We start from the raw sequence: 27,706 nt of genomic DNA on the forward strand, positions 1-27,706 counted from the left end.
CCCCCAGGATCCCAGGGATGCTCATTCCCAAAGCAGACCACACGGGGGGTGGGGGGGAGGAGGCCTGTGGGGGGGCAGCCTCTGCCTCGGTTTCCCAACTGTCCCGTGAGGGTTGCCTAGGGAACAGCCCCAGATCAGTGTGAACACGCCAGGGCTGTCCCCCGTGGTGGGTGGCGGGGGCGCCCTTGGGGGCATGCAGGGCTCCCTCGTGGACACAGGTGGAGTCAGGCCTTGTGTCCACGGTCTGGCGCACGCATGACCTTGCTTCACCGCGTGCATGCGCTCCCCAGAGGTGTCACCCAACAGGCTGGTCCAAGTGTCCCCGTCCGGGCCAACTGCTCTGTGACCCCCTCATCTGCTGGGGCGTTTGAAGAATCCCTGGACCCACGGGGGGCCCTCGGCATGTGCGCTGCGGGGTGACCGCTATCCCGAGGGTGGCCCTCCCGTCTCAGCACCGCCAGTGCGCACAGGCCGTGGCTGGGGCTCCTGGGGCTCCTGGGGCCAGCCCAGAACGACCTCCGGGCCCGAGGGAGCCCCGCCTCCCACCCGCCCCCCCTCTGAGCTGGGCTTGGGGGCCGTGGAGCCTTTGCCCGGGGTCCAGGCCTTCGTCAGAAGTCCGCGTGTTTGTTTCCAGATGAAGGAGGTGCAGATACCTGAGACAAGGTGGAGACGCCGTCCCCTCTGCAGAGGGACACAGACCCTCACCCTGGCTACCCTGCAGGGGACGGAGCTGATCCCTGTCACCAAAGGAAGCACCACACTGCCGCCACTGCTCCGCCCCTGTCTGGACACCTGTGGGCAGGCGCACCTGCGGCCCATTCCCCGCCCGTGGCCGCACACCCAGGGGCGGTCCCCCCGATGGCCCCATGGTGTCAGCACACCTGTGGCCCTTTGTTCTCCCCGTGACAACCCCATGGGGGAACGCACCTGGGTCCCCTTCCCCCATGGTGGGAGCACACCTGCGGCCCCCTGCCCCGTGCCCACCTCGTGGGGGAAGCGCACCTGAGGCCCCTGCCCCCAGGACAACCCCGTGGCGGGAGCGCACCTGCAGCTGGCGCTGATGCCGCGCGGCTGAGCAGGTGCGTGTGCTGGGCTCACTTGTGCCCCGTGGGCTCCGAGGTGACGCCTTTGCTGCCGGGGTCGGCTGTGGGGTTGCAGGCGGCAGCGCCCAGCCAGTTCGGAAGGGCCGGTTTGGGGGTGAACGGGAGGTGGCCGTGGGCCCGGAGCTCCCTCTGGCGGCTGGTTTTGTGCCCGGGTCGCGCACGCCCTAACCGCCCCCGTGTTTCCCCCCTTGGTGAACGTAAGACACCGAGCCCTGGCTTTCCTCCGGAACCACGGGAAAAGTCATTGACGTCCTGCACACGTTGCCTGAGGGTCACTTCGTGGTGCAGAAGGCACCGGCCTCCTCTGCAGACGGGAGTTCTAATTCCGCCCCGTAGTGTGCGAGTCTCTCTGCGCGGCCGCCGCTCCGCTCCAGCTCCTTCCCTGTCACCAGGGGTGCGCTCTGGGACACTCTCAGCGGCGGGGGTGGGGGGTCTCTCGGGAGGACTCGTGTTGGGCCGGACGAGTCCTTGGGTACGGCACCTGCCAGCCACGCGCAATAATGGTCGTGACTTCCAACGGCTGTTTTTGAACATCGCTCTTCCGCCCACGTTCTGGGCTAGTGTTCTTGGTGAACCTGTGTGTTGGGAATCGGGGCCCCCCCTGGGTCAGGGTCCAGAGGAGGCCAGGCCTAACCAGGCAGGTCAGACATGCTGGCTGCAGAAGGGGGGACTCGGGAGGCCAGCCCCTGCCTCTCCCCAGCTTGCTCATTCTCTCCTTCTGGACTTTCTTGGGGGTCACCTCCAGGGTGGCCAACTTGAAGGCCCTTTCTGCCAGGAGCGGGCCCCCTTCACCTGAGCCCCTTTGGGAACCTCCCCAGCTGGCCTCTCATCCCTGGGTCCATTCCGAGGCCTCCAGGCTCACCCCGAGTCTTCCCTCCAGGTCCTTGCTGCCCTCACCTAGTCCCCCACCTGTCCCCAGCACCCCAGGCACTGGAGCAGAGCAGGTAAGCTCCTGGGCCCCCCCGTGTTGGTTTTCAGGGGACAGCACGGCTGAATGACAGGAGGCCGTCGCGTGGTCCCTGAGGAGCAGGGGCTGGGGGCCAGTCCTGGCCGGGCTTCGGGGTCTTCTGACTTGGCCACGCCCCCAGCCTTTGGACTGCAGGACAGGGCTGGCCCACTCCCCATGCCTCTGGGCCTCTGTGTCACCCTCAGGCCCGCCCCAAGGGTGGGCCCATTAGGGAGGCCTGAACTCCGTTCAGTGAGGCGCTCTATCTCAAGCTCTGGCATCCCGCCCCCCCCCCAGCCTCCCTGGTGCTCCCCATCAGAACTCAGCTCTGGGGCAGGGAGGGCCCCGTTTGCCTGCCTGGACACTAGCATTTGCATGTTTCAGGTTTGCGCACTGAAATGAGGGGCCCTCGGGGTTTCAGAGTGGCACTCGCCTCCCTGTCCCCCAACCCCGAGAGGAGGTGGATGGGACACTTGGGACCCGTCCTCCTGCCCCCACGGGCTCTGCAGGACCCGAGCCCGTGTGTCCAGCCGCACGAGGGCCGCCCTGCCCCAGACCCCGCTACAGTGGGATTTGGGGACAAGAGTGTTTCCCGGCAGGCCCGTCCCCACAGGCTCATGCTGTGCGGCCGGCAGCGGGACGCAAGGCCGGGGAGACTGCAGGCACTCGGGGTGGCACCAGGGACATGGGGCGGGGGGGGGCTTCTCCGAGCAGGGACAGGTTTGGCCGCTATTTTATTTGGGAGGGCAGACAAGTCAGGGGGGAACGGCCTAGTCCCCGGGGTCGAAGCGTCCGTGGGGCCCAGGCCCTTGGCGCCCTCCTGGCCCTGCAGCCGGTACAGGGCCTCGACCTGCAGGCGCTTGGCCTTGGCGCGGGTGACGGCGGTCCGGAAGAGGCGGCAGAAGAGCTGCACGGCCGGGGGCGAGTCGTCGTTGCCGGGCACGGGGTAGGTGATGAGGCAGGGGTTGCAGTTGGTGTCCACCACGCCCACCGTGGGGATGTTCATCTTGGCCGCGTCCCTCACGGCCACGTGGGGCTCGAACACGTTGTTGAGCGTGCTCAGGAAGACGATGAGGTCGGGCAGGCGCACGCCGGCGCCCAGCAGGAGCGGCGCGTTGGTCAGCAGGCCGCCCTTGAAGTAGCGCGTGTGCGCGTACTCACCGCAGTCCCGGGCCGTGTTCTCGATCAGGTGCGAGAACTGCCGGTTGCGGCCCACGAACAAGATGATGCCCTTGCGGTAGGCCACGTGGGCCGTGAAGTTCAAGGCCAGCTGCAAGTGCGCGGCGGTCTGCTCCAGGTCGATGATGTCCTGGCCCAGGCGGCTCCCAAAGATGTACGGCTCCATGAACCTGTCCGAGACCCCCGCGGGCGGTGAGCAGGGCCCCTCCTCATCCTCGGGGGTGGGGGGACACCCCTTCCCCAGGACGACAGGGGTGGGGCCCTGTCCCGTGAGTGACAGCTGGGGCAGCTGGGGGGTGGCAGGGAGTGGGGGGGCTGGTCTGGCTTGCAGGCCGCTTCCAGGTCTCGGACCCGTGGCTCAGCCTCGGAACCTCCACCTCGTCCCATGGGGACCCTAACACAGCTCACACGGGGATGTCCGGGTGTTTCAACACGACGTCACAGCCCCTTCTGTCACGTTAGTGTTTTGGAGGCTTTACCAAGGCCCCCCTGGGGCTGGGCCCAGGGAGCAGCGGGCAGGGGGAGCCCCAGGCTGCCAGGGTGAGCGGTCAAGTGAGGGGCCAGCCGGGCCTGGGGGAACCCCGAGGGCACAGAGGGCCAGGGGGGCAGGAGAGCCACGAGGTCGGCTGCAAGGGCACTCCCCCCTGGCTCTCGGCCCCTCCTCTGGCGGAACGCAGGAGGAGCCCCAGCCCCGGCTTGCCCTCCCCACAATGGGACCCCGCCTCCTGCTGCCCCTGCTCCCCCTGGACGCCCCTCCTCTCCAGGTACCCCACTGATGTGGCGGCCATCCAGGCCCCGGCTGCTCCCTCCCAGCCCATGTGACACCTCGAGGTGGTGGCCAAGTGTCACCCCTCACAGGACCTAGCTCCGATGTCCCTTAGGTCCCCTCATTCCAGCCACTTGGTAAAGGCCCCAACACCTGCACTGTGCTCTGCCCGCCACCTCCAACCCCAGCCCCAGCCCTGCCCCCACCACCTCCCGTCCACCTGCTGTTCCGGCTCCTCTGCCCCAGGGCTCAGGCCACGTTCCTTGCGGCCTCCCACCTACCCCTCCAGCCCACTCTGGCCCATTCTCCATGCGGCCCGAGCGCTGACCGTGAGAAGATGGGGCCAGTTACTACTCCCCTGCAGGGCCTTGGGGACCTCCCCTACCCCGCCCCCAGACCTTCCGTCCCCCCCCCCCCCCCCCGGCGTGAGTCCATCTGGAGAAGGGGCTGTGCTCGGACAAGCTGACACACGCCAGCACAGAGGGACCCCGCCCCCGGGGCCCCACACCTGCCTGTGGCGACAGCCGCTTTGTGCCCCAGGTGCACCCGGGCATCGAAGAGGGTCCTCACGGAAAACAGCTCCTTGAGGTTGAAGAAGTCGGAGTGCTTGAGCGGCTCGCTGAGGACCCTGTCCTGGAGATCTGGCCAGAGGGACAGGACGCTGGGTCTGAGCCCCCGCTCCTCCCAAGTCCCCCGCGGGAGTGACACGGCTGGGGGCGGCCGTGAAGCCGGGGGCCGAGGGTGCCCAGGGCCACGGGGCGCTTTCCGGAGGCCGGGTGCAGAAGCTGGGTTCCGACCACGGCTTTGCCCGCGGGCCCAGCTGGTCTTGGAGGTCTTTACAGCGCCCCCAGGGTCAGCAGAGATGCGTCGGGGAGGGCGGTGCCGGCCCCACCTCCTCAGGGGTGGGTGGGGGTCACTCTAAAGCCCCTTTTCGGTGCGCAGCACCTAGCCCGTGGGGCTGCTGGGGGACAGGCCGCCCCTTCTCCCCCCTGGACGCGGACCCCTCCAGGGTTTCACAACTAAGCAAGGGGCACTCAGGACTCCTGGCGACAGACGACTTCGATCCGAAACAGTGAGGCCTGGCGCCTAACCCCCCCCCCGCCCCGCCCCCCGACCAGGGACCTGCTTTACCGGCGCTACCCTCGGGCTCGCTCAGGGCGGTGGTCGCGGCGCTTCCCAGCGTCCTGCTGCTCGGCCTGGCCGGGCTGGGGGTCGCCGCCTGGAGGACACGTAAACGCAGCGACCTGGGCCAGACACCTGTGGAGAGAGCGGACAGCGGAGTCACGGCGCGCGTCTCGGGTTTCCTCTCGCCTCCAGGGCCCCGGGCGGCGGCAACCTTGCAGGCCTGGGGCGGTGGTCCCCGGGAAGGGACCCGGCAGCGCCGGGGCGGGGGTCCCCGAGGAACGGCCCTGCAGCCCCCGGGTGAGGATCCCGGTGAAGCGACCCTGCAGGCCCGCGGCGGGGGCCCACGGGCGCGCTGCTCACCCGTGCTCAGCAGCCGGGGCAGGGCGCGCGCGGGCGCCATGGTGAGGAGCAGGCGGACGCGCTGCCAGAGTGGTCTTCTTCCGCCGCGGCCCGCCCCGCCGCGGCACCGCCCCTGCAGGCCTGGAGGTGCCGCTGCGGGCTCCCTCCGCGCTGCAGCCCAGCTCGCCAGGCGCCTCCCCGGCTGTCCGGGCCGCAGGGGGCTGAGCCGGACTCGTGCTCGCCGCCTACCCCGCACTGCAGATGCGCGAGACCGGAGGACTTCACCGGGATCCGGGCGAGTGCGGGGTCGGGCGGGGGGGCGCGTCCCCTCGCCCTGCCCCCGTTCCCCGGGACCCCGACAGCACTCCGGAACGGCGTTGGGGGCGGCTCCTCGCCCTCTCCCTCGCCCCTTCCCTGCAGTGCTCGCGGCCGAGTGCCCCACGAGCCGTCCCCGTGGGAACCCGCCGGGCCCGGGCACTCCCTTCACCTCCGGCCAGTCCAACCCAACCTCTTGCACTCCAAAATCGTTTTTCATTTTTAAACAATGGCTTAGAAGGTTTCCATGAACTTAGGCAAGTCTGGAGTCGAAATGCATTCTCTGGGTACTGGGGGCACGAAGTGGCGGGGTCAAGGAGCACCCCTCGGGAGCGCCCTGGGCGTCGGAACCCAGCGCGCGGGAACCCAGCGCGCGGTCGGCCCTGCGGCGCTTGAAGTCCTGCAAGTCGTGGAGGACCCCCGGGGCCCGCCTTGCGCCGCTTTGGGACAAGGCCAGGACGTGACCTGCGCGCGAGGACGGCCCGCCCCGCACGCATCCCGGGTACCCGTCACGGCAACCCCAGGAAGCGATGCTTTGTCATCCCGGCCAGCGGGCCCCTGGTAGTTGTCCCGAAGATTCTAGATCTCGCATTCCAGACCAGCGGGGGGGCGTGGCCCGGCAGCCGCGGCTCCACTATGTAGGCCGCCCACCCAGTCAGGTGACCAAGCCGTCGCTTAGCAACAGGACGCCGCGCGACCCTCGTGGCGCGGGCTGCGGAGAAGCTGCTGCTTGCCTTGCCCTCTCCCCGGTGCTGCGCCCGTGGACGGCGGATGTCCGAGGAGGACCCCGAGAGTGCGCGGAGCCTGTGGAGCCGGCGGCCCAGGCCCCCCTCCGAAAACCAGCGACTACTACTGTGTCGATGAGAACCTGCCCGTCAGGTTCAACAACCCTGCGTGGTTCCGGGGCTACAGGTGAGAACCACCGGGAGGGGCCCCCTGGCAAACACAGAGGAAAGAGAGGCCGCCTTTTGCAGTGGACAGCCAGGGGCCCAGCCGCGTCCTGCGTCTGCTCAGACAGCCCTGGGGGTGCTAGCGTCTCCAGGGCCCGGCCCGCCCTGGCTCCCAAGTGAGCGCTTTGCCCAGCGAGCCGCCCAAGTGCAGCCGCAGCGCTTTAGACGCGCCAGTCGGTGGCCCAGCCAGTGCAGGGGGAGGTGGCTGATGCCCGCAGAGGCCACACGCCCCGTTCCCGGCGGGGGCGAGTCTCCACCCCCCTTGGGGCTCTCAGGGGCCCCCCTCAGAGTGAGCCTCTGACCTCCGGCCTCAGGCCATGTGACCTGGAGTCGGAGACACGAGTGCTGTTGAGCGGGCCACAGACTCCCTTCCCTCCTACGTCTGGGCTGGGGTGCCAGGGGGAAGGGGCAGCCTCCCCACTCTCCTGCCTGCGGTGCCCTCCCCAAGCCCGGGATGGGGGACTATTATCCTCCCACCTGTCAGGAGAGACGGCTGGGAGCGTGGAGCGGAGGGTGGAGGCTGCCCGAGATTCATTCTCTGGGGCTTTGGGCGGCCTACAACGTGCGAGCAGAGGTGAGCAGAGAGGACCCGGGGCCCACGCTCCCTGGGGGCCCCGTTCACGGCTGCACCTCCAGCCTGGGGCATCTCCCTCAAGGCTCCACCAACCAAAGCCGTTAGGTCTGTGGCTTGGGCAGAATCAGACACAATGGACAGAGGGTAGACAGAGCCTTTCCCGCCCGCCAGGCCCAAGGCACCCGTCTCGGTGTACAGGACCAGCAACCAGACCTACGGGGGCCGGGCCCCCACCGTGCACGAGATGCCGGTAAGCGGGAAGCACGGGAGAGCTTGGTGTTATGGGGGGGGGGCGCGGGGGGGAGTCTCTGGAAGCACCCCACACCCTGGGTTTCTCCAAAGGGCAACAGTCCTGGGGGTGGGGTGGGAGGGGCCCAAAGCTCGAGCAAGGCGGGCGGAGTGGGAGGGGCAGCTCAGATCCCCTGCATCAGGACCAGGGAGAAATGAACGGATCTGCAAGGAAACGTTTCCAGGGAGGAAACGAGTGCCTGCAGACTGGCTCACGAGGCCACGTGGACACACGGCCGGTCCCGCCACTGCGGGCAGGGGTGCTGCGGCAGATAGAGGCCCGGTAACTGGCCGAGCAGCGCGCTTCGTGAACGAGAAACTAGGGGCGGCTTCGGGCGGGACCCGAGTCCAGGCTCCGTGTGTGTGTGTGTGTGTGTGTGTGCGTGTGTGTGTGGAAGGAGGCACTGCTGATCCTTTCCCCGGGCGTGAGGCTGGATCGGGAGGGTCAGGGGCACGCCGGGCCGCCCTGCCGGCCTGGCTTCTCTGCACCCTGGGGGGCAGAGACATCTCCCCAACAGATCCTTATTTTTCGTCCCGAAACACCTAAGGACTGCCCGCTTAAGGGATCGCCACGCACCGTTGCGTCCCCTTCTGATTTCCAGAAAGTGTTCTATGCAAAGTCGAGCAAGTTTTCCCAACAACTCGCAGCCGCCGGAATGTTCCAGAACAACTCCTTCAACGTCTACCTGGAGAAGAGCATCGTGACGGGTGTCGACAACTGCATCACCACCTACGACCGGCTGAACTTCCACCCGAGCTACAACGCCAGCAGGCCGTCCATCTGCAGCGACTGAGGGGCCGGGGCCCTCCGCCCCCGCGGGGCTCCCCGCCAGCCCGGGCCACCCGGAGAGTGGCCCTCCCCCGGTCTCCGAGCACCTGCCCGATGGCGAGGGCGCTGAACGCACACCACTTGCCCTCCGAGTATTTTTCCTCTCCAGACTAGAAAAACACGCACGGGCGGGGCTGAGACCTCCCACTTTCTCGTCTTCGGTCTCACAGCGGAGGCAGGAGGATGCTCGTGCCCTGACTTTGCATTAAAGTGCTGCCGTGCCCAGACTCACGCCCGGACTCACGGCCTCATCTGTGGTCCAGGAGCCGGTCCGGGCCGGCCGGGGACCCCCGTGGCGTCCCGAGTGCCGCCCGCCTGCGTCTCTGTTTGGGAGTCTCTGTTTGTTTCCACTGGTGCTCGCTCAGCCGCGGAGGGAGGGGACGGCACCCTGCTGGGGCGGATGGACCAAGCTGGGCAGGGGAGGGCGCTGCAGGGCCCACCCGGAAGGTGCCAGGCAGGACGGAGGCCAGACTGGGGTGCCACTGGACACCCTCTGGCCCCGAGGGTGGGGGGAGGCCCGGTGAATGAGACGGAGCTGCTCGTTGGAGGGGCCGGTGCCCACGGGCGGTGCTCGCCTGCGTGTCCGTTCAGAGTCTTCGGTAAGAGAGGGCAGAGTGGGAGTAGCTGCGGGGAGGGGTTCCCGTCTCCGCGTGGCCAGCCCCTGTCGTTTTCCGGGAGTGGCGGCGCGCGGTGAGGAGACACCTCCCGTGTCTTCCGGACGTGGGCCTCCCCTTCCCTTAGGAGACCCGCGCACACGGTCGGGAACTGGACGGGGGAAACCGTCGCGCACCCCGCCCGCCCTGACTCTTGTCTCCAGAGACTCCCCGCCCCCCCCCCCCCAGAGAGGTTTACTCACGTCTGAATTTGGGGAGAGCTTCACCACCAACTGGTGGTTTCTTCATAGAACTTGTTGTTGCTCTGCCCGCAGCCCAGGGGGCATCGTCCCACTGCACCAAGGTTGTGGGTTCGATCCCCGGTCAGGGCGCGTAGGAGCGTCAGCCAATGGGTGCATCGATAAGTGGAACAACAAATCGATGTCCCGCTCTCTCTAAAATCAATACGTAAAAAACTTAAAACAACAAAAAACCCTTTTGTTATGAATACACCCCATAAACAGTTGGGCAACCTTCTCCATGTCCATTTTGGAGTGAAAATGGTTTCCCGAGGAAGTCGACATGTTCGATAAAAAGACCCAAAGCGGCGCCTGACCCAGGGTCTGCGTGTCCCCTGCAGCCGGGAAGCCAGAGGAGGCGCCAGGCGTCAAACCGAGTCAGTTTTCACAACCCTCGTTGGAAACCGCTACGCCTCGGCTGGTGTGGCTCAGGGGGTCGGGTGGGTGTCATCCTGCGAAGCGAAAGGTCGCCGGTTCAATTCCTGGTCGGGGCACAGGCCTGGGTTTTGGGTTTGGTCCCTGGTCAGGGGCGTGTACGAGAGGCAACCAATCGATGTTTCTCTCGCACATCCCTCTCTCAAATAAAAAAAAAACAAAAAACAAAAAACACCAAAATACTAAGAACTCCTGTGTTTAACCTTTGCAGGAAAAAAAAAAGAAAAGAAAGAAACAGAATGCCGACCAACCTAGTTCATAGATTCATCAGGAAGAGGGGGTCCCGTGTTGGCTGCAGACTGGAGCGCCCATCAGCAGCTCTGGGGGCGGGACGAGGGGGACGGTGGAGCCCCCAGCAAACACGGCCTGTTCTCCTGCCTTGGACGTGGGAGCACAGGCAGCTGCCCCCGGGGCCAGCCCAGGGGAGAGGCCCTGAACCCGGACCAGGTCGCAGCCTCGGCTCTGGGGCCCCGGCTGGAGGAGCCAGTGACCCTCACACAGTCGGGACAGGGAAAACCAGCTTCTCGGAGGCAGTCTGGGAAGCGCCCCCCCTGGCCTTGGGCGGGCCAAGGCTCCTTAGAGGAAAAGGCCGATGAGTTAGACTTTGTGAAAATGGAGATGCAGCCGTGCTCCCAGAAAAGGGTGCCAGGCCCCCCGGCAGGAGTCATGGAGTGAACGGGGGCGTCGTGATTGGGCGCTGAAATGCTGTAAGTGACTGGTCGTAGCTCATACCATTTCTGCGACAGTGGCTGACGTGTCCAGGGGAAGTCAGACTCGGGGCATTTATTCCGAGTGGTGAGTGTCTGGAAAGACGGGATCGGAAACAGCTTCCATGTTCGCACCCATCTCTGTGTCCGGCTCTGGCTCCCGGTACCCGCGTCCTGGTGCCCGGACCCGGGCAGCTGCGGTCGGTCTCGGGTTTTCAAGGGGCTTCGTTGCCCTCCCCTTCTCAGACACGCCCACCCGGGGCGGGTCTTCACGCCTGCACCTCCTTTGTCAGGTGGGAAAATTAGGCTCCAAAGGAGGTAGCCCCCGGGCCTGGACCCACTTTGGGGTGTCCTGGGGGAGCGGGTCACCAGCACCCGACCTCACTTCCGGGCCCCGACTTCCTGCGACACACCGGCAGGGGTCAGAGCAGCCCGGCGGTCCCGGATGCCCTGGATTTTTAACCGTTTTAGCGTGTTTCGAACGGGCATCTCTGCGTGCTGGGTTCTTTCACGATCTCAGATCGATCAGAACACAGAAAAGGCCACAGAAACACTCAGGGCAGCAAAACCCGTTTCCCGGAACACTCAGGTTCACGGCTGTTCCTGGAAACCTCTCTCCAACCATGAGTAGGTGTTTTTCTTTTTCTTTTTAATTTGTTTTACAGTTCTTTAAAATTTATTTTTAGAGAGGGAAGGAGGGAGAATGAGAGAGAGAGAGAGAAACATCAATGTGGGGTTGCTGGGGGCCATGGCCTGCAACCCAGGCATGTGCCCTGGCTGGGAATCGAACCTGTGATGCCTGGTTCGCAGCCCACGCTCAATCCACTGAGCCACACCAGCCAGGGCTGAGTAGGCATTTCTCAATCTGGCCTTTTATTCCGCTCTGACGGAAACGCTGAGAAACAAAGTTTCATAACATGTCACCAATCCCTTATTTTAGCTGCCGGGTTGGCTTACAACCAGTAACGCCTTACTCCGAAGGCCTATTCTCCACTAGTACCCTTAGGTGTTGTTGTTCACTGGCGTTTTACCTTTTAATTATAGTCAGGTACAGCGAGGAGATTTCAAAGACATACTAAAGTAGATCCACACTGAAAAATCCCTGTCCGGCCACGCAGAACTCCGGAAGCCTCAAGGATTCTGCAAAGAATGTCCTGCACGCCCCCTGCCCCCGCCCCCAAACGACAGCCCCAGCAGCAGCCTGGCCTCGGGCGAGCCTGGCTGTGGCCTGTGGGTGCGGGGGAAGGGCGGTTGGTCCTGCTTCGGCCTCTAAACCTGCCCTCAGGTAACTTCGAGGAAGGGATGCCTAGGTGACAACACCTGCTGCATCTCCATCCGCATTTCCACCTGCCGACTTCCCTGTGTGCGAGCATCTCAGGCGGAAACGCGGCCACCAGCCCGTTCCAGTTCTGGGCGATGGATGACCCTTCCCTCCAGAGCACCCGCCGTGCAGTTGCGCTGGGGGTGAGCACCCACCCCGCAGCGAGGGCTGGGGCTTTCCCCTCCTCCTGGCCCCGTTCCTGCCCCGCAGACTCCTGACCAGCCCAGGGCACAGGTGGGCAGACACTGTGATGCCACGGCCCACCCCAGGGCACGACACCTCTGCCTGAGGCCTCACTCCGAATGCAGACCCACCACCCTGCTCCCTGGCTGGTTGGGCGTCACTTGTCCCCAGGTCTCCACAGGCCAGTGGGACCAAGTCACAACACAGCATCCACCGGGGCCCTCTTTCACCAGTGGGTGCGCCTTTAGCATCTCAGGCGGCAGCTCCTGCTGTGCAGGCTGCACAGTCAGGCCGGGAGCTGAAGGTGGGAGTGTGAGACGGCCGGCGGTCACCCCCCAGCAGTCCCCTTCTGGGATGGGCACAGCCGTGCCTCTGGCCTCGGCCCCAGCCCGCCCCGAGTCGGCCCAGGGTGTGGGCACCGGAGCCTTCACTCCCGGTGGCCCGTTGGCAGCATCGGGGACGGGCCGGCATGCCAGGGGTCTGTCCCATTCATGACAACAGACACATGTGCATGGTGGGCAGCTGGCACACTGGACAGGGCTCTGGGGCAGAGGTGGTGGGAGCTGGGGAGGCAGGTCCGGGCGCAGGGAGTGGGGTGCTCAGTGCAGAAGGCATCCGTGCCTCCGGCGGGACCCAGGCCCCCAAGGAGGTCAAACCAGCGAAGCGATTCGCAAGCAGTGCTTGGTTTAGGGGCGCTAGAAAACCAGTCCTGGTACACAAAGCACACTGACTCTTGTTTCTGTGTGTTCGCTGCACCCCTCACAGTTAAACACAATTTAAAGCCCGGGTGATGTGAACTGTCTCTCCCGGAGCGATCTCTGACGACGCTGACCTCAGGGCACACCCCACAGGCGCCCGCAGTCCGGTGTCCGGGCTGCTCCGCTGGTCACGGGTCTCCAGGCCGGCGCTGACCGTGGTGCCGTCTCGGGGCTGCCTTCGGTCACAGGACTGGCTCACGGCCGAAGCCCGGGGGTGCGGGACCTGCAGAAAATCCACTGGCGCCTCAGCACCCCAACTGCCTCCAGCTGCAGAGTGTGCCTCGGCCTGGGCTGTGGGCGCCGGGCTGCGACTGAGGGTCCTACAACTTGGGGTGCCCGATGAGACAACCGCAGGCACACGTGGTGACCCCTCAGGGCCCAGCCCCGTGAACACAGCTGCTCCTCCTGGGTCTGCAGCGGCCACAGGCCCCCTTGCAGAGCAGAGTGGAGCGGAGGCCCAGGACGCGAGCTTCTCGCTGTCCGGAGCCAAACAGCGAGCGTTGGGAGAGGACCGGGACCCCACCCACAGCCCAGCTGCGGTGCGGTGCACACAGCCCTCCTCACCCCGCCACGGAGCGGGGGGGGGGGGGGGGGGGGGCGGGGGGCAAGGGCACTGGGCTCCATCCTCGGTGCTCACGGGGGCTGGACACGGGCATTCAGGATACGCAGGCCTCCTGCTGCCTTGGAGGGCAGTGGCTAAAAACAAGGACCCAGGGGCTCCCGTGTACAAAGAGGTTTATTGAATCGTGAGAACCATGTAGTCCCTGAATGGGGCTGGACGTGGACAACGTGGGTCCCCCGGGGGCCAGCGTGGCCTGCGTGCATGCGCTCCCTCCTGGGCCATCCACGAGCACCGGGAGTGACCGGCGTGCTCACTGGCGTTTGTGCTCTGACACATTTCTCTGGCCAGAGAGCCCGGCCCCCGTGCCCAGCGGGTGTCCCCCGGCCTCTCGGCCCAGGGCGCCCTACGGCAAGCGATGTCCAGGAGCCTCCAGACGGAGACCGGGGGGCGTCACTGCCCCCCCAGCACAGCCGGATGTCCACCCACAGCAGTCACCCTGGGGTGCTCCACGGAGCCCACGGAAACTGCCTTCAGGGACGCCCTACAAAATCAAACAGCTCTATTCTCCAAAAATAGTTTTTACAGCACTTTAAATAATTTACAAAAAAAGCTACAAAACTCGTATTTACCAGGACACAGCTGTTAAATAGGGGCATCGATCCCGTTAGCGGACATCTGTACAGGGGGTCGTGGCGGCGCCGCCACCGGACACGTGTGCTCACAGCTTCAGGGCTTTGCCGGGGGCCACGGAGGGGCCGCCGTCCTCCACGGACGTGTCGCTCAGCTCGCTGGCGTCGCTGCCCCAGGCCTCCGGGTCCTTGGCGAGGTCCCGGTCCGCCCTCCGCCGTACCGCAGGTCCAGGACGTCCTCGTCCAGACCCGAAGTGGCCCGCCGCCGTGGAAGCTGAGCAGCGGCCGGAGCCCTCCGCCGGGGCCAGTGCCCGCCCTCCATCTTCCCCAGCAGGTGCGAGCCCCCGAACACTGGGCCGGGCCCGGCCGGGGCCTCGCGAAGGCCGAGAAGGACGGGCCCTGCAGAGAGGGTGGCCCAGGCCAGGGCCGAAGAGGCCGGCCGGCGCGGTTCCCACCAGGCCACGCTGTTCCCGAAGGGGGAACAGCTGTGTGGGGCGCAGCCGGTGAGAGCCCGAGAAGGGCAGGCCCTTCTTGGGGTCCCCGGCGAGGTCGGGCGCGCCCCCCCGGGCCGGGCCCTCCGCCGCCTTCTCCCTTTTCCCCCCCGGGGCCCCCCTTCCAGGCTGAGTCCCCGCCGTCCGAGCTCACGGCCCACGGGCTCTGCAGCCGCCTCTGGTGGGCAAAGTTGCCCCATGGCAGTGCGAGGCCGGCCGGGGGCCCGCCCTCCCTGCCCGCGCCCAGGCTCCGGGTCAGGGCGCTGCAGCCCCGGGGGGTCACGGGCAAGGTCCCGCCGAGGCTCCCCGCCCCGGCTCCCGCTTCCGCGCAGCCGGACGGCCGACCGAAGGCTCCGTCCCCCGGGGTAGGCCCGGCCCCTCTCGGGCTCTGGTCTCTGCGGGGATGAAGGTTTCTCCTGCCCGCGGAGGGCCCTCGGGCTGACGCGGTCTCGCTGGTGCTCCTGGGGGGCGCCCGCTGGCCTCTGGGCGGGGCAGCAGTGGGGAGGCAGGCCTGCTCCGCATGGAGGCCGGCCCTCGGCCCCGCCGCTGGCTGTGGGGTCCCCCTGCCCCTCTGGCTCCGGGTGCACACCCCGGGCTGGAGGGCCAGGGCAGGGGCCGCTGCCGCTGCCACCTTCCGGCCTGGTGGCTCTGGCCTGGGCACGCTGCCCGCCCCGAGCGTGGTGGGACCCCCTCCTGGGGCCTCCAAACCGCTCACAGACTCCTTGGCCTTCTCGGCCAAAAACTTCCGGATCTCCAGCTCGATGCTGTCGTCGCTGTCCACGGAACTGCTGTCCTCAGACCGCGAGCCGGGGCTGGCGGCCGTGCCGTGAGGGTGGCCGGGGCACCCGCGCCCTCGGCAGGCTCTCCGTCCCGGCGGGGGGGCCGGGGGCGTGTCCGGGGGCCCGGTGCCACTCGGCTTTGCTCTCTCCGTCCCGCTGCAGAAGATGCCGGAAGGCTTCCGCGGCGGGTCCTCCCTGCCGTCCCTGTTGTTGGCCTTGGAGAGGCAGCTCTTCAGCAGGGGGGGGCTCCCATCCTTCCAGCCCCTCTGGGGGGCGCCGCCCTGCTGGCCGGGGGCCCGCGCCTCGCGGGTGCTGAACCGGACCTTCTTCCGGCCCGCGGCTCGGGGGTCCCGGCACCGTTTCTTGAGCCTCCGTTTGGACCGCAGCAAGTCCTTGATGGCGGCGTCCAGGTCCTCATCGCTGTCCAGGGAGCTGCTCTTGTCCTCCGAGCTGCCCTTCTCCTCCGCGCTCCTGCACTCGGCCGCCTTCCCGGGGCTGGGTGGCCCGCCGCCCCGCGCTGAGTCTGGGGCCACCGGCTCGTCACCCAGCCCAACGGTCCTGCAGGGCGGCGGCTGTGCCCGGGCCTCGCCCTCCTGGCCGGAGGCCTCGCCGGCTCTCCCCTGGCCGGGGTCACCGTCCGGGGTGCCCTCCTTCGCCACCTCGCTCGCCTTCTTGGGGGCGGACGAGCACGCGGTGCCGCTGCCTCCCCGGCGTTTCCTGCTGCGGCTCAGCGACAGGTCCAGCGTTCTGGAGGCGGGGGCCCTGGGGCCGCTGGCCTGACCGTGGGGGCCCGGCGGCGGCGGCGGCAGCAGCGGGCTCTGTGCGGTCCGAGGGCAGGGCTCCGACTGTGCCTTCCGCGCCAGAAACGTCCGGATCTCCCGCTCGATGCTGTCGTCGCTGTCCACGGAGCTGCTGTCCCCGTCGCAGCGGCGGGAAGGCACGCAGGGGGCCCGAGGGGGCGGGCCGCAGGGCGGGGGCCCGTTGCCACCCTCCCCGGGGGCGGGCAGGATGGTTTTGGAGATGTCCAGGATGGCCTCGGCACACATCAGCTCCGCGGACGTGTCTGCCCGGCACGGGGCCCCGCCCGCAGACTCGCTCCTGGCCGCGGCGCTTCCTGGGGGGGCGGGGGCTTTGGTCTCCTTCGGTGGCTTGGGGGGCTGGGCGGGATCAGGGCCCCCTGGGCCCAGGTCCGCGGCCTTGGAGGCCACCGGCTTCTTCCTGCCTGGCGTCTTCCTGGGGGTCTCGGGCAAGGCACTTCTCGTGGGGAGGCTCGCGCCGCGGGCGGGGGGCTCGGGCGGCCCCTCCCCTGGCGGGTCCCCACCCGCCTCCTTCCTCCTCTCCCGCTGGTACAGCCGGATGGCCTCCTCAATGCCGTCGTCGCTGCTGGAGTCGGAGGCCTGGTGTGCCGGGGCCGCAGCACCCTTGGGCCCCTGGCCCCGCCTCCCGGGGCCGGGGTTCCTCCTGGCCCCACCTTTACTCGGGGCTTCTGCAGGGCGGCAGGTGGCCGGTGGCCTGGGTGCAGCCGGCCTCGGGCCGCCCCAGCTCTCCGGCTCGGGGGCGGCTTTGGGCCTGAGGCTCCTGGGCTGCACGGCTGCCGCCTTGGCCAACCTGGGCGGTTTCCGGAAGACGAACTCCCTGCAGGTGCCCGCCGACTCCGGCCGCTGCGCCCTGACGCCCGGCTGTTTGCAGGATCTGGCGGCGCCGGGGTCCGGCTGTGGGTCCGGGGGCGCGTCCCGTCTGGGGGTCCCGTGCTGCCTCTTCTCGCTCAGGAACTGCTCGATCTCCGCCCGGATGCTCTGCTCGAAGGAGTCCTCGCTGCTGACGCTGAGCGGGGAGGCGGAGCCCGGGGCCCCGCCGGCTCCCACGCGGCTGCCGGGGGCACCTCCGGAAGCAGGGGCGCGTCTGGGGGCGCACGGGGCGGGTGGGGCGCAGCTCTGGGGCGGCTCCGGCTTGCGCGGCAGACCGTCCCCGTCGGCGGCCCCGCTCCGGGCCTTCAGGTACTCCTGGATGGCCTCCTCAATGTCCCGGTCCACGGAGTCGTCGCTGTCCGAGTCCAGCCCCGGGGGCCCTGTGTCTGCGGCCTCCTCCTCCTCCTCCTCCCGCCTGGGGTCAAACTCGGCAGCGGAGGCGGGGCCGGCGGCGGCCGGCTGGGCCTCGCGGCCCCTCGGGCCCCTGTGCAGGGCACGCTCCTGGCTCCTGCCCCCCCGCGCGGCAGCCCGGTCGCCCTGGAGCGAGCTGATGATCATCTGCACCCTGGCGCTCACGGCCGCACGCCCCGCGCCCCCCGGCTGCGGCAGGCGCCCAGGAAACCTACAGCTCCCCGGCCGCCCGAAGGCCTCCCATGTGGACTGGAGAGCAAGCACGGGAGGGGCGTTCATGAGGAACATTCTAGCGACGGGGAGGCACGCCGAGGCCGGGCTCCGTCTGCCAGCTCGCGTCACATCCTGCCTGGAGGAAAGCACAGCAGTGAGGCACCTCAGGGTGGGGGGGGGGGTACCACGGGGTGGGGGTGGGGGGCACGGGACCCGGGCCCGTGGCCTCATGTCCTGAGCGGTGCCGGGCCCGCCAGGAAGACACCGCAGGAAGACGCCTCCACCAGGCAGCCCACCCGCCTGCCCACCCGCTCTCGGGAGCCCGCCCCCGCCATTCCCGTCCCGCTCCGGCCCCGGGCCCCCGCCTTCTCTGCAAGAGAACAGGCTCCGTGTACCTCACACGGCTGCCCAGGCGCTAGCGAGGCGGAGGCCACGCAGGCGTCTCTGCAGGTTCAAGAGCGGGGGGTTCGGGTCCTGGGGCGGCGAGACGGACCTCGGGGGGCAGCTCATTCTCGGAGGCGGTGGCGGCGGCGACCCCCTGCGGGGAAAGGAGACGCTGCGTGAGCGACTGGGCGGTCACCTCCCTGGACGTCTTCACCGACTCGCTCGTCCCTGGGAAGCGTCAGGTGCCGGCGGGCGAGACGCCCTCTTGGAGCCGCGTCGTTGAATTTGGCTAACGAGCACAGAAGTCCCCCAGAGACGGCCACGCGCCCTTCTTTGTCCTGTGTGGCGACCCTGGTCTCCGTGTCTCAGGACCCGTGTGGTGTCGTCGGCAGGACCGCCGGGCCCGTCCCGGGGACACGGACGACAGCCGGCAAACAGCCTCCGTCCCAGAGGTCAGGGCCGCCGCTCAGCGCGGGTGGTGGCGGGCACTGCAGCCAGTCGTTTAGGGACACACAGCACACACCAGGCGAGGGTGAGCTCCCGGCGCGTGTGTCCAGCCCCTCCTGCCCCGGGGCTGGAACGCAAGGCCGCTGGATGAGGGGCGCTCGGCCTGGCGGCCTTGATGGAAACGAAACAGCAAATGGGAGTTCCACTCCCAAAAGGGTGCCAGGCAGGGCTGTTGCCGCCCTGGGGACCTGAAGGGTGGGCTGGGACCCGCCGGGGGACCCACTTTGCTTCCGACACTGACCCTTCTCCACCAGGAGCTCCCTTGCTGATGGACACGTAACCTCATCTGCAGGCTCAGGCCGCCCGGGGAAGCGTGGCCCGGCCACCCAGGCAGGGACAGGCCAGGGTGGGAGTGACCAGCGATTCACCAGAGGCTGACCTGTGCTCAACGAGTGGAAACACGACGTCAAAGGACTCCCCACTTACTTGGAACCCTCCTCGAGTCCAGGTTCAGAGTGTCGATGGAGCAGCTGACGCCGGCCCGTCCCGGGTTCCAGGTCCGCATCACCCGGTGGGCACTCTCAGACCAGGCTGCGTGCTGCCGGGGGAGCGGGAAGCAGAGACGCCCAGTTTAGAGGCCAAAGTGGCTGCTCGAGTCTTTTCAGTTTTGTAAAAGAAACAGCATCCACTTATGGGCTCGAAGTGCAATTCTGGAAGAACTCACCAGGGGACCAACCAGCGAGAAGCACTAGCTTATGACCACCAGGCCGTCTGCAGGGCTGGCGGTGCGGGGGTGGGGTGGGGTGGGGGAGGGAGTGTGGGCAGCTGGCCCCCAGGGCCCAGACCCACGACAGCCCACGACCCCTCCCACGCCGTCACAGCCAGACCAGGGGGACCAGCAATGGGGTGGCTTTCACCGGCTGGGGGCCTGTGCCCACCTCACTGTGGCCGTTGACCAGAGGTTACACGGTGGCTGCGTAGGCCTGGGTGAGAAGGATGTGAATCAAGGATGTGAACTCGTGCAACAGAAACGCCGTCTCGGAGGAGGGCCCGGGGCGACCCTGACTCGCCAGGCAGCACCGGGGAGTGAAGCTTGGGGGAGAGCTGTCCCCCGGAGGGCCACCTGCCTGAGGACGGGGGCCCAGAGTCCCAGGAGACGGTGCCCTGAGCTGTCAAACTCCCCGGCTCGCTGGGGAATGAGGTTGAGAATGCAGAGGGCGTCTCCAGCGACAGCCCGAGGCCCTGAAGCAACCCACTGCACCGATGAATCACACCGGCAAACTCAGAACTGTGCTTGGGGAGCGCCGGGAGCTGAGGCCGCTGGGCTGTCAGCCTGCCGCCCTGCCCCTGAGCCGGGTCAGAGGGTGGCTGTGAGGATGCTCAGCCCTGCACCCCACAGAGCCACGCGGTGCCCGAGCTGAAGTGGTGGTGCCTCCGGGGGGACGTCCTCCCAGTGCAGACACGCTCCTCCAGGGGTTCCAAACGCAGCGCGGCTCGTTCTGAACAGTGCGGCTCCCTAAACGTCACGCCTCAAATACATCAGCAAAAGCGGTCCAGCCCCGGGGTGGTCACCTCCCTGGTGAGGCTACCCCGGGGTTAGGGAGGGCCGGGCAGGCCAACCTGAGGTGGGCGTGGGCCAGAATTCCCGCCCGCTGGCCAGAAGGTCAGACCTCACCACAGGCAGCACTGAGACCGAGGAGGGCCAGGCCTTCGCCGCTGACCCCGCCCTGCCCTTTCACCCCGCGCACTGGGGCTCCCTGCCTCGAGGCGCTGATACCTGCTCTGGGCCGGTTGTCAGCCGCTGCGTAAATGCGAGCACCTCCCGCAGGGAAGGGGGCAGGCCTCCGCGCAGCCTGCACACCCGGGGTTGCTTCTGGGGTCCGGGGTCCCGGGGCCAGGGGCCCGCGGGGCGCCCGCGACCCTCCCGGAAGCTGCACCGGGAGGGACTGCTCCTCCGCGGGGAAAGCAGGGGGGGGGGGGAGGGACCGGGCCCTCGGCCGAGCTCTCAGGGCGGGAGCGCTAGGCTGGCCGGAAGCTGCCCCGCGGGCCCTCACCTGCGCTTCACCTGGGTGCGTCCTTCTTCCCGCGCCCCGCGGGCTTCCAGGAACGCGGGGCGCGCGGCGGGCCCCGCGGCGCAGAGGCGGGACCAAGAGCTGCTTCCCGGGCCGCGACCCCCGCCCAGGGCAGTACCAGCCCCCGGCGCCGGCCGAGCGCGCCCCCGCCTCGCGTACCCTCCCGGGGGGCCCGGCGCCGCCGACCGCGGCCTGCCTAGCCGCCCTCCGGCTCCGGCCCCGGCGCTCACCTCCGCCCGGCCGCCCGGCCCCTCGCCCGGCGCCGGCCCTCCCGCCCGCCCCGCGTCCCAGGGGAGGAGCGGCGCGCGGGGGGCGCGCGGGGGCGGCGGGGTCCCGGCGTCCCGCCCCTCGGGCCGCGACGAGGGGGCTGGGGCCGCCGTCTCCCCGCCGCCGCTCCCCACCCCCGCCCGGCGCCGAGGGACGCGCGGAGGGCGGGGCGCACGGGGCGGGGCGATCCCGGGCGCCCCCTCCCCGGACCTACCGGCAGCGGCGGGAGCTGCGGCCGCGCTCCGGAAGCCGTGCCCGGTGGCTGGGCATCATGGGAATGGCACGGCCGAGTTCCGGGGGAGGCGCGCGGCCCGGCCGGACCCCCGCCCGGCGAGCGCGCGCCCACCTGCCGGCCGCTGCGGAGGCCCGGGGACGCCCCACCCTCCCCACCTCGGACAGGGCCCAGGAAAGGTCCGGGCGCCCTTGGTGAATTATTCCTTGGTGCGATGTCTGACCCCCACCCAGCGCTGTAGAGGCGGGGACCCTCGGGGACTGCCGACTGCCCCGTCGCCTGGGCTGCGCCAAGCGCCGGGAGTGGGGGAAGGCCGGCCCTCCCCCCCACTCAGAGGGGGCAGTGTAGGCCGGGAGGGTGGGCCGCAGGCGGGCGCGCCGATGGCTACTTTATTCTGGGGGTCGCTACTGTGATTGTGAGCTGCGGTGACCCCAGAAGCTCCTGCACGTGCAGCGCCCCCTGTGCGCCCCGCCCCGTGCCTGCATCTTCTCCCTCCTTGGCTGAATTGCGCGCACGGAGCAGCAGGTAGAGCCTGGCCTGCAGCCCTGGAAGCGGCGGGTCCCCAGGCCACGTCCCCGCAGCCGCCTGCCCAGGGCCAGCCTTCCGTCCAGGCGACTGCCTGGGCCTCCAGCTGCCTTCACCTTTGGGAGGTGGCCCAGGAAGCAAGGCCGGCCAAGTTCCAGCCCCGTGTTTAATAGAAGCCCAGAATGTGACCTCGGAGAGCTTCCCTCAGTCACTCAAAGATTGCTGGCTGGGCCCCAGGGAGAGTGTGTGGGTGCTGGAGGATGGGGTGGGGGCCGGAGAATTGCGTGTCTGCCTCCCCCGCACACCCGCAGCCCGTTCCAGCATCCCGCCTGAGCTGGGCACCGGCCTGTCTGGGAAGACAGAGGGGAGCACCCGGGGAGCACCCTGGACTGAAGACCGGTTCTGTGTCTCGTCTGGTCCCCTCTCCGAGGGTGGGACATGGGGAGTGTCCAGTTTTACTTTTCACACTATCTGGAGGTCTTCGCCCAAGGCCCGAGGGGTCATGGGTGCAGCTCCTCGGGCCGGGACCACCCTGCTGGTGGGAGGGGCAGATCAAGAGCAAGATGCACCAACACCTCCGTCTGTCCGTCCCCACGGCCTGGCTCCACAGCCCCGACACGGACGGGTTTGGGGATGAACTGGGCGTGCATTTCCCGTCTTGAAAGCCCCAAGGTCTGACAGAGCTGGAAACCAGGGGCTTTGTGCCTCGGGGCCCGGGAGCGGAGAAGTCCCCCGTCTCTGTCGGCCTGGGGAGCTGGGGGGCCAGGTGTCCAGAACCCCACTGGAATGTGGATTTAACGTTCTGGTGAATTGTTTTTTTTTTTAAGTTTTATTTATTTATTTTTAGAGAGGAAAGGGAGGGAGAAAGAGAGAGACAGAGAGAAACATCAATGTGCGGTTGCTGGGGGTCGTGGCCTGCAACCCAGGCATGTGCCCTGACTGGGAATCGAACCTGCGACACTTTGGTTCGCAGCCCCCGCTCCATCCACTGAGCTACGCCAGCCAGGGCGTGAATTGTTTTAATAGGCAACATTGTCTTATTATGAGAGCACTACTCACTACCAAGAACTCGGGGAAACGTATCTAACGAATCACGTGCCAGTGCAGGAACACGGATGCTAAGTGTTTGGCGGGTGCTCTCGGGTTTTTAAGTCATGCTGTGGCGACCGGGAGCACGTGTCCTCGGGAAGCGGCTGAGCACTTCCTCAGGGCGAGTGCCCAGAAGGGACCCCCGGGGCCAGGGGCCAGGCTGGGCTTTGCCCAAATGCCCTCCAGCAAGGCCAGGCCCCGGGCTGTCCACCCACGGTGTGGGCCGGCCTGAGCAGGCTGCCCTGTCCCGCCCGGCAGTCTCACGGGTGGGTGAACCGCCTTTTGGTCGCCTTTAACTTCTGCCGGTTTCGCCGAACGAGTTTTCCTTTGGTCGCCGGCCCCTTGGAAAATTGCCTGCCTGTGTTCTTTGCACATTCTGTGTTTTTCTCTCGGGCCGCGTGTCTTTTTCTTCCCCTGGAGTTTTTCTTTTTTCTGTGAGGGATGCTGGCTCATCTCCACCACCCACTCATGTGCTAACCACTTATTTTTCGGTTTCTTGCTTTTCTTTTTAACTGGGATTTGGCTTTTTGCTTGTGTTCTTTGTGACACTCAAGTTTTCGATGTGCCATGTAGCCGGGGCTGTCAGGTTCCCGTTCGCGGCTCCTGGCTTTGGGGCGAGAGGCCCAGGGCGGCTTTCTCCGCTCTGAGATCTCACAAGTAAGTGCTCGCCGATGTGAGGGCCGAGTTTCCGAGTAAGGGACCGGCTGGGCTGCTTTCCCTCATGGGGTCGCTGATGACGCTCCCCGTTGAAGACGCATTTCCCGTGCAGGAGGTGTGAGTTCCCAGCAGGGGGCGCTGGTGCGCCAGGGCGTCTGTGGAATGGAAAATGCATGCTCGTCCCCACTGCGAGGACCGCCCCCCCTCGCCGAGGCCCCGCCCCCATCCTGTCCTGGTGCATCTCTGCAGAGACTTCTTCCCTTGTTGGAGCAACCCGCCCCCCGCCCCCCACCCCCGGCGAAATGACCGGCATGCGGGGGCCGGTGAAACGGGAGGGGCGCCCTGCGCTGCTGAGCCTCCAACCGAGAGAATGAGGTCGGGCCGTGCCCACTGGAGCGGGTCCTTGTCGGGTCCAGCTGACGTCTCATCCAGGTGTGCTTGCACCTGGGGAGCAGCGTGGGCAGGTGACCCCCTGCCTGGCCCAGGGAAGCAGACTCACACTGTCCTGCTTGGGCCTCCTGAGCAGCCATTCCTGGGGCTTCCTCGGGGAGTGGCCTGGTGGGTCGGGGGCTGGCCAGGAGGTGTGTCATTGTTCCTTTTATACTGTTTTAATTTGTTTTGTTTTGTTTTGTTTTTTTAAAGATTTTACTTATTTAGACTTCCGGCCAAGATGGAGGCATAGATGGACACACTGTGCCTCCTCGCACAACCAAAACGAAGGACAACAAAAATGTAGAAACAAAAAAGCAACCAGAACACACAGAGAAATGAACTGTGCGGAAGCCTGACCACCATTCATGCAGACCAGCAACAGGGGCGAGGTCGGAGGCCGGCCGAGAGGGGTCGAGGGGTCCCGGCAGGAAAAAGCGGTGGCTGGCAGACGCGGGCACGCAGGGCGCAGGCTGGCAGACCCCGGGTGCAGGGTGGCAGCGAGCAGACCCAGTGAGGCGCGCAAGGCAGCTGGCTGACTGCAGTCACACATTCGCACACAGATAAACCGGATGAAAACGGGCAGCGACACAGACCTCGGAACCCAGGGACCGGCTCAGGGAAATGAAGCCTAAAAGCACCGATTGAAAACACCTGTGGGGGCTGAGGCGCAGGGAGAGAATCCCAGCCCCACAGGAGAGTTCGTTGGAGAGACCCACAGGGTCCTAGAACGTGCACAAGCCCACTTGCCCAGGAGCCAGCACCAGAAGGGCCCAGTTTGCTTGGGGGAAGTGGCAGAAGGGACTGAAGTCCGAGAGCAAGCGGAGCAAGTGCCATTGTTCCCTCTTGGCCCCTCCCTCACGTACAGCATCAGAACCCAGCCACTGGGTTGCCCCGCCCTAGTGAACACCTAAGGCTCCGCCCCCATACGTAACAGGTGCAACCAGACCCCCCCCCCTCAGAAATGGCTCAAACGGAAGAACAAATTGAAGCCCCACAGTCAATACTTTTAAGTGACCAAGAAATAGCTAACCTATCAGATGCACAGTTCAAAGCACTGGTGATCAGGATGCTCACAGAATTGGTTGATTTTGGTCGCAAATTAGATGAAAAAATGAAGGCCACAATAAGTGAAATGAAGAAAAATACACAGGGAACCAATAGTGATGGAATGAAAGCTGGGTCTCACATCAAAGGAGTGGACCAGAAGGAAGAAAAAACATACAGTCAGGCCCTGGCTGGCATAGCTCAGTGGATTGAGCACGGGCTGGGAACCAAAGTGTCCCAGGTTCGATTCCCAGCCAGGGTACATGCCTGGGTTGCAGGCCATAACCCCCAGCAACTGCACATTGATGTTTCTCTCTCTCTATCTCCTTCCCTTCCCTCTCTAAAAATAAATAAATAAAATCTTTAAAAAAACATACAATCAAAAAAGAATGAAGAAATAAGAATTCAAAAAAATGAGGAGAGGTGTAGGGACCTCCAGGACATCTTGAAACGTTCCAACATCTGAATTATAGGGGTACCAGATGGGGAAGAGGAAGAGCAAAAAGTGGAAAACTTATTTGAACAAATAATAAAGGAGAACTTCCCCAATCTGGCAAGGAAATAGACTTCCAGGAAGTCCAGGAAGCTCAGAGAGTCCCAAAGAAGTTGGACCCAAGGAGGAACACTCCAAGGCACATCATAATTACATTAGCCAAGGTAAAAATGAAGGAGAGAATCTTAGAAGCAGCAAGAGATAAGAAGACAGTCACCTGCAATGGAGTTCCCATCAGACTGTCAGCTGATTTCTCAGAAGAGACCTTGCAGGCAAGAAGGGGCTGGAAAGAAGTATTCCAAGTCATGAAAGGCAAGGACCTACATCCCAGATTGCTCTATCCAGCAAAGCTTTCATTTAGAATGGAAGGGCAGATAAAGTGCTTCTCAGATAAGGCCAAGTTAAAGGAGTTTATCATCACCAAGCCCTTATTATATGAAATGTTAAAGGGACTTATCTAAGAAAAGGAAGATAAAAAATATGAACAGTAAAAAGACATCAAACTCACAGTTATTAACAACTACACCTAAAACAAACACAAACTAAGCAAACAACTAGAACAGGAACAGAACCACAGAAATGGAGATCACATGGAGGGTTAGCAACAGGGGAGTGGGAGGAGGAGAGGGGGGAAAAGGTACAGAGAATAAGTAGTATAGATGGTGGAGGTAGAAAATAGACGGGGGGAGAGCAAGAATAGTACGGGAAATGTAGAAGCTAAAGAACTTATGACACATGGACATGAACTAAAAGGGGGAATGTGGGTGGGAGACAGTGGGCAGGGTAGAGGGGAGTGAAGGGGAAAAATGGGACAACTGTAATAGCATAATCAATAAAAAAGAAAAATATTTTTAGAAAGAGGGGAAGAGAGGGAGAAAGAGAAGAAGAAACATCAATGTGTGCTTGCCTCTCGTGCGCCCCCTACTGAGGACCTGGCCTGCAACCCAGGCATGTGCCCTGCCTGGGAATTGAACCACTCAATACACTGAACCACATCAGCCAGGGCGATACTGTTTCCGTTTAAAAATGTGTGTGTGTTTAGTGATTTTAGAGATAGAGGAAGGGGGGGAGAGAGGGAAACATCAGTTGGCCACCTCCCTTTCATGCACGCACCTGAAGCTGAACCCGCACCCCAGGTATGGGCCCCGACCGGGAATCTAACAGGTGACCTTTCGTTCTGCAGGACAACACTCAGTCCCCTGAGCCACACCAGTCAGGACAGCATTGCTTTCATATATTAAAATATTAACCTTCACGAAGTACCTAATGGGAATGCATGAATGTTAATGTATGCAAATGACATCATCTGCATATTCCACCCAGAGCCAGGTGCAAGGAACCACCCACTCTCTTCAATCCTTGGAAATTCTATTTCTGTGCCAGTTTTAAAATCTTCTACCTCAGAAGGGAACCCTAACCGCTCTATTCAGTTTTATTTCTCCAGGGTCAGCTTCTCAGCATTCTGGAACGAATGTCCCCCCAGGTTATTACCTCCCATTTCCGGGTCCCCGGTGAAACTAAGATGGGCTGAAGCTCTGAGCTGAAGCAGAAAATAAGCCTCTTGAGATGCACCCACTCAGGAGGGGCCGGTGCCCGTCCACGCGAACCTCGGCCAGGTCTCCTCGGGTTTGGTCCGGAAAGCAGGGCGCGTCCCACTTGAGATCCGAGAGAACGGCCGTATTTCGCCCCAATTTTTTAAAAAAGATTTATTTATTTATTTTTAGAGAGGGAAGGGAGGGAGAAAGAGAGAGAGAGAGAGAAACATCAATGTGCGGTTGCTGGGGCCGTGGCCTGCAACCCAGGCATGTGCCCTGACTGGGAATCGAACCTGCGATGCTTTGGTTCGCAGACCCAAGCTCAATCCACTGAGCTACGCCAGCCAGGTCACCCCAATTTTTGAGGGAAGAATAAGAGTGCATATTTTACGTGGGCGGTACTAATTCCGTATCCATATAAATGTTTTCAGTTCTTGTATTTATGTGTATGTGTTCAAAGGGTAACTCTGGAAAGCAACAACATTTGCATGCAAAAATAATACCCTGGAATACGGTCACTGGCTTTGTTTCTAAATGGAAAGAAGTAAAAAGCTGAATAAAAAAAAAGTCAAAACAAATGATTTTCTCCCTGGACGCTGGGGCCCAAGCTGTGGGTCCGAGTTTGACCCAGGAGCGCCCTGTGCGGGGCAACACACAGTGTTTTCTTGCTCTAGTTCTTGGCAGAAGATGCACTGGAAAAGGCCCTTCTGAACCCTGGCTGGCGTAGCTCAGTGGATTGAGCGCGGGCTGTGAACCAAAGCGTTGCAGGTTCGATTCCCAGTCAGGGCACATGCCTGGGTTGCAGGCTATAACCCCAAGCAACCGCACATTGATGTTTCTCTCTCTCTCCCTCCCTTCCCTCTCTAAAAATAAATAAATAAATAAATAAATAAAATCTAAAAAAAAAAAAGAAAAAGAAAAAGCCCTTCTTACCATGCAACGCTGGGATGTTTGCTGCTGCTCTCCTTGGGGGCCTGGTGGCACTGAGCTGTGGGCGGCACAGGGTCCCCTTGGCCTGAGCACCTCTGCCCCGGAAGAGCTCTGGG

At 64.9% G+C, this 27,706-nt stretch overlaps 3 protein-coding genes across 3 annotated transcripts; 1 reads left to right on the forward strand and 2 right to left on the reverse strand.

The window, feature by feature from the left end:
• Positions 1-1,375: 1,375 nt before the first annotated feature.
• On the reverse strand, positions 1,376-5,634 carry MRPS2 (mitochondrial ribosomal protein S2). Its single transcript, XM_036020141.1, is given in 6 exon segments — positions 1,376-1,584; positions 2,665-3,398; positions 4,507-4,522; positions 4,525-4,635; positions 5,126-5,251; positions 5,480-5,634. Coding segments are annotated over 6 exon segments (1,236 nt in total). The 5' UTR covers positions 5,520-5,634.
• A 312-nt stretch (positions 5,635-5,946) lies between these two features.
• On the forward strand, positions 5,947-8,594 carry C3H9orf116 (chromosome 3 C9orf116 homolog). The gene is given in 4 exon segments (XM_028530180.2): positions 5,947-6,592; positions 6,595-6,685; positions 7,469-7,547; positions 8,188-8,594. Coding segments are annotated over 4 exon segments (651 nt in total). The 5' UTR covers positions 5,947-6,303; the 3' UTR covers positions 8,380-8,594.
• Positions 8,595-13,832: 5,238 nt separating this feature from the next.
• On the reverse strand, positions 13,833-20,504 carry PPP1R26 (protein phosphatase 1 regulatory subunit 26). Its single transcript, XM_028532621.2, is given in 7 exon segments — positions 13,833-13,945; positions 13,979-14,094; positions 14,097-14,304; positions 14,306-14,494; positions 14,496-17,615; positions 17,879-18,021; positions 20,369-20,504. Coding segments are annotated over 4 exon segments (3,564 nt in total). The 5' UTR covers positions 17,559-17,615; positions 17,879-18,021; positions 20,369-20,504; the 3' UTR covers positions 13,833-13,945; positions 13,979-13,990.
• Positions 20,505-27,706: the final 7,202 nt, after the last annotated feature.

This window comes from Phyllostomus discolor, chromosome 3 (genome assembly GCF_004126475.2).
Source record: "Phyllostomus discolor isolate MPI-MPIP mPhyDis1 chromosome 3, mPhyDis1.pri.v3, whole genome shotgun sequence".
NCBI lineage: Eukaryota > Metazoa > Chordata > Mammalia > Chiroptera > Phyllostomidae > Phyllostomus > Phyllostomus discolor.